We start from the raw sequence: 10,198 nt of genomic DNA on the forward strand, positions 1-10,198 counted from the left end.
TATATATATATATATATATATATAATCATTTGTTCATCATAACAGTTTTCAATACAAAAAAATTCCTCAGTTAGAAATTTACATATGTCATGTCTATCATCTTTTTAGAGTTGGTGTTTTTAGTACAACCAATGATGGAATGACCACCATGGCCGTCAACAAATCTCAAATCAGGTCAAAACATAACGAAGTTTGTCTTAGTTTTTATTTACTCTACATATATTCATTGGCAATCCTGACAGTTCAAATCAACTACAATGTTATTTTATGTAGAGTATAAACCAAATACCAGTTAAAGCCAATGACTAAACAATATTTCAAGGATCAGTGAAAATTAATTATAACCAGTCAATGCACATATTTGTCCATGTAAATTAACTACCCGTACAAATGTTAGATAATGGAATATTAAATGTCAACTAATAACGAGGGTTTAAGACATCGTTAAAATGATTTACTCACGAGGTAGTATACTTGTACAAACATAATGTATGTATTTTCTTTTATTTATTATTTAAATTTTTTTAATGTATTTAAATATTATTTTTTTAAATAAATTGTTTTAAAAAGAAAAATAAAAGGTAAGCCAATAAAAATTGATAAAATAAAAGCCAAAAATAAAATGTCTAATGTCCCTTCTACCCTTGATTTTCTCTCTCTTCTCTCTCTCTTCATTTCTTCATACCTCCTATATCTCCTCCTTGCTTCCTCCTCTCTTTTTACCCCATTTCCCCTTTTAGCCTCCATTGCCCTTTGGAAAATTACCAAACTATCCCTCCCATTCAAATGTTTTCCATCCATATCCTCCACCTCCATTGTCACTTCCCGCACCTGCATCTCCCCGTCCTCCGACCGCCCGCAGTTCACCACTATCCCACACTGCACCACCACCCCAGCGTCGCCGCCCCCGCCCCTCCTCCGGCCCCGGAGGATGGATACGAAACGGACTTGAACTTCGCGGGATAACCAGTGGCGTTGAACGGAGACCGGCTTGTGGGAGGAGAGATTCACGGCCCGTTTGTTAATCGGGTCGATGAGTATCCAGCTTAACGTCATGTCGTCCATCAGAGCCGCCGTATCTCCGCCGGCCGGTAACGGCGACTGTATCGGAACTACGTCTTTTGGGTCCAACAGGTCGATTCTGAACGGCGAGCACCGGAACCAGTCGGTGGTGGTTTTGGTTTCCTCGATTTTTGTGAGTATTGGATTATTCCGGTAGTAAATGTCGACGGCGGAGATCAATTCAGATGCCGCCACCGGCGATGATGATGGTGACTGATTTTGTGGTGGTGGGGGGACGGTGGTGGGGTCGGGTGTGGGTAGTGGGAAGGTGTGTGAGAAGAAGGACCGAGGTCCGTTTTTGCCGTCGTCGGAGAAATCGGAGATGAATTTGGTGAGGCAGTCGTTGGCGGTGGAGGGCCATGTGGAGTGGCAGATGTTGGACCAGAGGTGGTGGTTGTGGCGGCCGGCGGAGAGTGAGGTGGAGACGCAGGTGGCGGAGGCTAAGGTTTGGCCATCGAGACGAGTTAGTATGTGGGATTCTAAGATATCGGTGGGTAATGAAGAAATTCCGGTAGTGGCACCGTCGTTGAGGGTGGCGAGCAACGGTGGTGTGGTGGTGGGGGACATTTCGGTTTGATTGGAGTTGCTGAAGGTGGGTTTTGCAAGTTTTAGCGAGCATATAAATAGTTGTTCCTTTCGCATGTGAAATGTCAAAAATGGCCCATCAACTAATGGATGAATGCATCGACCAATTTTCTTTCTCAACTTCGTCCTCATAATTTTTGTTTTTGTTAAATTTTCAGTTATTTATTTCGATTTTTTTATACATAATTTTTTCGAGATATTTTTATCGGGTTATAATCTTACATCTTTGTTTTTATACATATAAATGTTCAGATGTAGTATTTAGAGGTTGTTTGTTTACCATTTAATAATTTTATTAAGAGGCAACATCTGAATTGTTAAGATATAAATCTTGTATGACAAAAAAAATATGTCTCTTAATGGTTTTAAAAACTTTTTGAATGATTTTGTATTATGAGTCTCCCTTAACCATTCAGCACCTTAATTGTAAACAATTATCAAACAATTATATTTCATTTTGCACTATATCCTGTGAGCCACTTAATCATTCTGATCACTTAATCATTTTGTGTCAAATCATTCAGCAACTACCAAATAGTCCCTTATTTTTTATCGTCTTTGTATAGGGTGACGGTTCCATAGACTTAGGTGACTGGGGATTCCTAGAGGTATAGACAAATCCGAAATCAAATAACTCACCCGAACCAAACCGCTTTTGGATTATTTAGTGTGCGGGTTAAACGATTCGGTTAACCGAATAAGATAAGTTTCAGTTTCGATTTTTTTACCATATTGGTTGATCGTATATCAAATTATATTATAATTTATTTTATTTAATTTCCTTATAGATGAACTGGTTTGAGCACATATATATATATATATATATATAATTTACATTAGGAAAACAAATTTATCTTTAAAATAATAGGAAATAAAAATATATTTAACAAAACCATTAACTAACGTATTATTATAGCATGTTGCAAAAACTAGCGGTAACAAAACAATCAAAGTGTGGAGGAAAACAACTGTTAAGCGAGGGAGTGGGGTTTTCATTAAAACGGATTGGGTCACTAAAGGAACATTGTTAAAATGACCGAGGAAACTAAGTAAATAAGAGTAAAAAAATGTTACTTTTACCTAAATTACATAACATTTTGATTTTTTATTGGTCCGTAAAGTCATGATTTGACCTTGAGAAAGTCAACTATTTGGGAAATGAAACACATTTTTTTCATATAGAATAGATCTTGATCTTTAAAATAAACATATATCGTCTTCAAAGATGAAAAATGTTGATTTTAAGAAGAACTGAGAAAAAATATCATGAATTTAATAAAAGACAATGTCAGATGAACTCTGTCTTCTCAATCACAAATGACAATGTCATAATACAGGTTAGAATTATTGGACTTCTATCATGATCTCTAATCATTGGAAGTGGCAACATCCAAAGGTCAAAGGACACTTTACAATCATATGATCTATAATAACAACAATTTTATCATAACGTGTTGTATATTTAGGTTAATAAAAAAAACAATTTTTTATAATTTTTTATGGGTTAATAATAAAAAAAATAAATAGTATTCATAATGAATGTGATACTCAAAATATAGTTGATCGAGTGAATTCTGATATATTTCATTAACATATTTGTGAATATGTAAGTAGTCATCATTGTATTTGTAAATTGGAATCAAACTATGCATATTATTCATTTGATATGCCAAGTTCGTCATAATTGTCTTTGTCCAATGATCATGAATACTTGTTGAGTGGCATTATGAAATACAACCATGTAGAGGTGCACATGCTACGATATCATGTTTTTTTTATTTACTTTTTACTGTATACCAACTAATTAAAATTAGTATACAAAATTTTATACCATGTACCAACTATATTTGGTATCAATTTTTTTCAGCTGATACATGTTGGTACAGTTTTGTACCAACTAGTGGCGGAGCTAATAGGAGGGTTGGTAGGTGTCGAGCCCCCTAACATTTAAGATTTAAAAGAGTATAAGATAAATCAAGTTACATGTATAGTGATAGTTTAAATGGGTTGTGTCATTTTTCAAATTTTGGTTTTGGTCGTTAAATTACTTTAATTTTTAAAACACTTACACTACATAATTGTTTATTTGACAAAAACCTCGTAAAAGATATTTTTTTATGCATCAAATATTGTTTATTGTTACATGTTACTTAAATAAAGTTAATTTACAAGTAAATTGTGTGTGAATACAATTTATTAAAACTCCATTTTAAATTTGTGTAACTAACTGCAAATAAATATAATTAAATACAAGATAAATATTTTATAAAAACTATTATTACATTAAAAGTTGAAATAAACTAACTCAATATTGATAGTTTTGTATAAATTTAAAAAATATATGAATCAATGTTTTATAAAATTATATTTTTTTATCATATATTTTAATAACATTATTTTCCCCCAAAAATAATGAAATCTACTTTTCATGGTATTTATATTGATATATTAATAAATTAATGAAAATAATGACTTACTTAATGATAGAAATATGTTAATATTATAATATAATATATTTATCAGTCTTTCAGAGTTTCATAAACAACAGTCATGATATTCAATTTCTTTCAAAATCTCAAGAGACTTAAAAGAACCAACATTAACCGTATATTTCACATTAACCTCTTGTTTAAAAACTTCAATCATCAAGCTCCTCATAAACTGAAATTCTGGCTACGACCCCAGTACCAACATCACAAATATTTGAAGTTACAAATTTATTTATTTAGACATCTTTACCAACTAGATCTAGATGCACTAAAACAATTGACATTCTGTTGATATGCATTGTAGCACTTATCCTTAACTATACAAGCATTCAAATAACATTCACATGATATAAACATTTAGTAATAATACAAGCGACCATTCATGAACCATGATGAATCAGTGAAGTCTAGACGAGTTATTAAGGTTGTTAGAGTCAGATAAATGAATTCAATCAAGTTCTATATATCCATCTTCATTATTATTTAGCAAAATTAAAAATCAAAATATGCCGAGATTATTGGTTAAACTTTAATTAATAAATAATTAAAAAATAACGTGGTACAGTACGATATTATCGTGGTATATAACTTTTAATATCATGTACCAGTCAAGTTTAGATAATTTATATGGTACTACCAACCAATTAAAATTTATACTAACTAATTGGTACCAATTAGATTGATGCGTATGATACATAAATTGGTTGGTTTACGTATTATCACACGTTTATTTGTTTTTTTTTTCTCAATATTTTAAATATTTGATTGTATTTTAAATTTTTGAAACCAATAATTTACATCACAAGCCACAAAAAATGTTGGGATAGTTTACTCGTAAGAATCGATGTCGTTATCACACACAAAAGTTTTACATCATGCAAACACCACACAAATTTTCATAAAATAGCTACCACTGATTAGGTATAAGTAATCATAATTGATAACGGTTTTTATTTGATCCATATAATACTGATAACTGGAATTTAAATGGCTAAAATTTGGTTATTTTTTAAATTCAATTCAAACAAATTGTTTTTTTAAATTGATTTTTTTAAAGAACAACTAAAAGAGGAGGAAATAATAGTAATTTGTGTAAGAAAAAATAAATCAAATTAAGTCTATAAACTTATGTTTTTTATTTGGATAAAAAAAAAGGTCGATTGTCGGTAACCTTAACCGACCCCATGCGAACCCATCTCTAGTAGGGGTTTAGGGATCGGACCCGAGACCTGTCTTGTATTTAGTCAAACTCGCCCATCCCTTTTGCCAACTGAGTTGCATGCACAAGGCAACTCTATGTTGTTATTATTTGCACATGAATTGATATTTAAATTCAAGTCCCTACAAAAGCGTTAGAGTTTGTTTGATTGTTGACATCAGGAAACCACAGATTAATTGAGTTACGTGTAAGTTGACCTGAATATCAACAATAATCAATTAGTTAATAACTTTTTTCTTTCGTGGGTTGTTAAATTAATTTTTGTTTAATTTGCAAAAAAAATAGTTGCAAGAGATCATATGACGGCGAAAAGAGCTTGGACATTGGTAGCTTTCAGTTACAATCAATCATAATAGAATAACAGATAAGTTTCAATCAGTACTGTATTATTTATCAGCTACCAGCAAAATGAATAAAACTTCAAACATAAGTCATTTTCATAAATTCTTAAACATGTTTTTTTGAAGAACATTTTTAACCCATTTATCCACCGAGTATACTATCTGGATAAAAATAGAAGAAAAAAGCAATTTCAGAGGAAAAATATCAATAAATTAAATTATTATTAATATAAGTATAAAAAAATCAATTTTAAATCTATTATTTAAATCAAGAAAAGTGAAAGAAAAAACAATTTCAAATTATTATCAATATAAGTATAAAAAATTGAGGGTAAATTATGTTTTTCGTTCCTTGATTTGTTAAAGATTGTAGAAATTGCACTTTTCGTTCTTATAGTTTGTAATTCATTGTTAAGTTTGTCAGTATGATTTATAATTTATTGTTGTTTCAGTTTTTATGGTTTATAATTATTTACTGGTTTGATCATTTATACTTACTTAAAGGTAGGGGTGGCAAATTCATACCAAATTAAATCAACCAACGTGTGTACCAGTCGTACCAATTAAATTGGTATCAATTAAATTGGTACCAATTATAATTGGCTAGCAGTACTGTACCAAGTTTCTAGACATGGTTGGTACACAACATTAAATGTTGTGTATCATGATAATACTATGGTATCGACTTATTTAATAATTTAATTAATTATATTAATCAATAATATTCTTTTTTTGGGTTTTAAAATTTGAAATAAAAAGTTTTCAATTTTATTTAATTATTCATTTTTTTTTAATTAACCTGGATATCCAACCCGTTATACGAGCCGACTAATCCCAGGACAACCACCTGCTTTGCAGGTAGCCCAGAGCCATCACATTTGAACCTCCGTGACCACAAGGAGATTTTTGTTCCTTATTGGATTTGAACCTGAGACCTCCAGACACTTTTGATTTTTGAAGTCAAGCTCAAACCAATCAAACATCACCCTTGTGGTTAATTATTCACCTTACTGTCTGAACCACATAAACTAAATTATGATGCCTCATTTTGAATTAGTTTTTTTTTTTCTTTTTCATATATTGAATATTGCATTTTCTTACATTTAACTTTTTCGTTTGAGCTTTTTGATTTTTATGTTTCATATATGTAACTTGAAATTGGTACAAGTCGGTACTAACATGTACCAACCAAAAAAATAGTCGGTACCAATTACAGTTGTTGATACACAGTATAGAATTTTGCATACCAATTACAACTGATTGGTACACGGTATTGGCAAAAAAATAAGCACTTGAATCATAAGGGTGGTGTCTAATTGGTTTGAGCATGACTCCAAAGGTCAAAAGAACCAGGAGATCACATGTTCAAATCCAAAGAGAAATAAAAATTTCTATGTGGTTAAGGAGATTCAAATACGATGACTCCGAACTATCTGCAAAATAGATGGTCATCCTGAAATTAATCGGTTTAGATATCCAGGCTAATAAAAAAAAATTATAAGCACTTTTTTGTCAAAAATAAATTTTAGTTTTAATTTCATACAACGTTGACCATGATGACTCACTTTATCCGTTAGCCATCCAACAAACTGAAACAAAAAATATCCATTTCCTACTCTCGCCTCTCTAACCACAAGCGAATTTTTCTCTCACCGACCACCGCCTTCCGTTCCGAGAACCCTAACTTTCCGACCACCGTCAAAGCACCGGTCTCCCTCCGGACTTCAATACAAGACCAATGGACGTTTCTCAATTTCACGGTCTCCCCAATGCCAGTTGCTCCCCTTCAATTTCCCAATGGAAGTAAGTATTATTTCATCTCTTTTTACATTAATATCATTGATCTTCACACTTGCATAGATATCTAGCATTGTTTTATTGTATATGTATTTAGCAATCAGCCAAATGGAGATTCGGAATTCTGTATATTTGGAAAATCAGACAATTCTATGATCAAACTATTTTTACTGAGTGATTGTATACTATGTGTGATGAGTTGAGTTAAATTGATTAAGTTTGAACGTTATAAGCTATACATTAGTATTCCGTTGGACAATCGGATCATTGAGAAAGTTATCTGACCTAGGTCTTTTTTAGTTGTAAGAGTTGAGTAAGCTTATGAAATTCTGTTAATTAATGAACGCGTTTAGTCTTCAGTGCATTAACTAATATATGTAAATGAAATTCATTGATGAAGCTTAGAAATTACCATCCTGTTACTAGGAACTTGTATTTGCAGGATAGAAAATGGTACAGGTTCGGATCATATCCACTTAGAAATCAGGATGTGGAACATGTATTTCAGATCGAGACAATTCATGAGCTGGCTATTTTATTGAGATGAAGATGAGTATAACACATGTAAAAAATAGACAATCTGGTGTCTAAATCATGTCTTTTTCATCGATCATCCTTATCACCAATAATATATGTTTACAAAGAGAATTATTGCTATGATTTATATATTTGGGCAAAAAGTTGATTATCGGCAATTCCAACTGGCCCCACACGGAACCCGCCTCCAAGGACACCAATGTGAGGGGGAATTCTTTGGCTCACTCAGCGGCTGAGGCTAGCCGGGGGGGGGGGGGGTGGGATTGAACCCAAGACCTGTTATGTATTTGCGCAAAGTCTCCCCACCCCTTTGCCAACTGAGCTACACGCCAGAGGCGCTATGATTTATATATGGTGACTGAAGAGAAGGGAATATACCAAAGGACTTGTCTTTCAAGTGGAGAACATCTAGTGATTTAAATCGTGTTCTAGGGGTACTAGGGTTAGTTCACCCCTTCATAATTTCTTATGAATCTCTACTTTATAGCTAACCTCAACCTGTTTCGGATGAAAGACTTGTAGTCATTGAAATGAAATATGTTAAAAGAACATTGAGAGGCAGAGGCCAGACATAGCCTAATTATGTATAATAAGTGTGAGATAAAGTATGCTCCTAAGTTGCCCAATGATTCTCTAAATTAAGGAATTCCTACAAAATTTTAATGAAGCTTATTTTTATAGTGATTGGTTTTGGCACAAAGAATGCCAAAAAAAGGAGTTGTGTTATGGGAATAATCTTCCTCTAGATGGGTTCATTTGCTATTACAGTTACAGGACAAATAATACAAGCGCCTTGAGGATTCTCATGGTTTTTTATGTTGAGGAACTTCACTAATTTTTATAGTCTAGTAAATCGCTGATTGGGACGAAGAATACACTACTCAACTTGACCGAGATTCAAAGTTATAAATCTAATTAAAATTAATGACTCTATTTATTTCCATAAAATTTGCAGTAGCTTCATATTGATTGATGGGTGAACTTCCCAATGTATAGCCTAGTGGCTAAAAATTATGTCAAACCCATACTCTACGACACTGCATACTACTGAATAAATTGCTAATCAGTATTATTTGTAGTAGTTCACTCTTGAAGTTTAATATATGCAGATCTCTGAATCCATGGGTTTCATGTAAACATTACCAGTCCTGTTTCTTCCACAAAGACGTAGTTGACCTGGGTTACTTACCGTTCAGTAGGGTTCATTCAAGGAAGAGATACCAGATAAATCTTTCTTTACTAGAGGATGGAAGTCTAACTTCTAGCTCCAGATTGGTTGATCTTCAATTCCTCTGTTTATCCCATCGTAAATCAAGAAGAACGGGACACCTTCTTTCTTTTGCTTCTGTCGATGACAGTATAACAGTTAATGGCAGTCCCCAAGCAAGTACTAGCGGTGATATTGAGGAAATGCAGGTCGAACTAGACAAGTCGTTGCAAAATGAAGATTATAACAGTGCACTTGTCCAATCATTGCATGATGCTGCAAGGGTATTCGAATTGGCCATTAGAAGTCAGACCTCTGTGTCACAATTACCATGGTTCCCAACTGCTTGGCTTGGTATAGACCAAAATGCATGGTTGAAGACCTTATCTTATCAGGTTTGTAAAGTAACATACTTACAATTTGTATCACCCATGTTAATGCTTAATCACAACTAGGTGCATGCATGAGTGGATGTATATGTGCATGCTTATGCTAGTGAAAATATATGTGTTTGCTAGCTTTATAAATCGTATATGTTATGTCTTAAGGTGTTCTCTCTCTCTCTCTTCTTTTCTTTCTGTGAAACGGTATAAACATAGATGATGTTTCAATTTCATTTATTTAAATGCATGAGTTGTGAGTTAAGTGAAACGTACATGCAAATGCCTAGTTGGCAAAGAAACAGGAAATGGGATTTGGGGCTATCAAGTAGCTTGCAAAGTTGCATATTACCAATAATGCAACAAGTTACACAGTTGTTAATGAGTATGCAACTAGTAGGGGAGCCTTTATAGGTGAAGGCTGTGATTTGTGAAGCCAGGAACTAAGTGCCAGCAGAGAAGTAACAAACCAATTTTCACGGAATCTGATAGAAAATAGAAATAGCAATTTGGAATTAACACAGAAAAATACTATGGAAGGAGGTTCTTAGATTGAAATTGGAAAGAAAAGAGAAGAACAA

The 10,198-nt window shown here is 32.9% G+C and overlaps 2 protein-coding genes across 3 annotated transcripts in view; one reads left to right on the plus strand and one right to left on the minus strand.

The window, feature by feature from the left end:
• Nucleotides 1-576: 576 nt before the first annotated feature.
• On the minus strand, nt 577-1,629 carry LOC112501537 (probable F-box protein At2g36090; the record flags this gene model as incomplete). Its single annotated transcript, XM_025105194.1, has 1 exon — nt 577-1,629. A coding segment is annotated over exon 1 (1,053 nt), but the record flags the coding sequence as incomplete, so codon positions are not given.
• A 5,748-nt stretch (nt 1,630-7,377) lies between these two features.
• The window catches only part of LOC112501507, a 21,393-nt gene continuing 18,572 nt past the window's right edge, over nt 7,378-10,198 (plus strand). For both annotated transcript variants that reach the window (XR_003067517.1, XM_025105152.1), the window contains exons 1-2: nt 7,378-7,499; nt 9,140-9,632. Coding sequence is in view for 1 of the 2 variants with exons in the window: in XM_025105152.1 (XP_024960920.1) it covers nt 7,435-7,499; nt 9,140-9,632 (558 nt within the window). In the remaining variant the exon portion in view is untranslated. The remainder of the gene's footprint in view (nt 7,500-9,139; nt 9,633-10,198) is intronic.

This window comes from Cynara cardunculus, unplaced genomic scaffold, assembly GCF_001531365.2.
Source record: "Cynara cardunculus var. scolymus isolate 2C unplaced genomic scaffold, CcrdV1 Un_Scaffold_196, whole genome shotgun sequence".
Classification (NCBI taxonomy): Eukaryota; Viridiplantae; Streptophyta; class Magnoliopsida; order Asterales; family Asteraceae; genus Cynara; species Cynara cardunculus.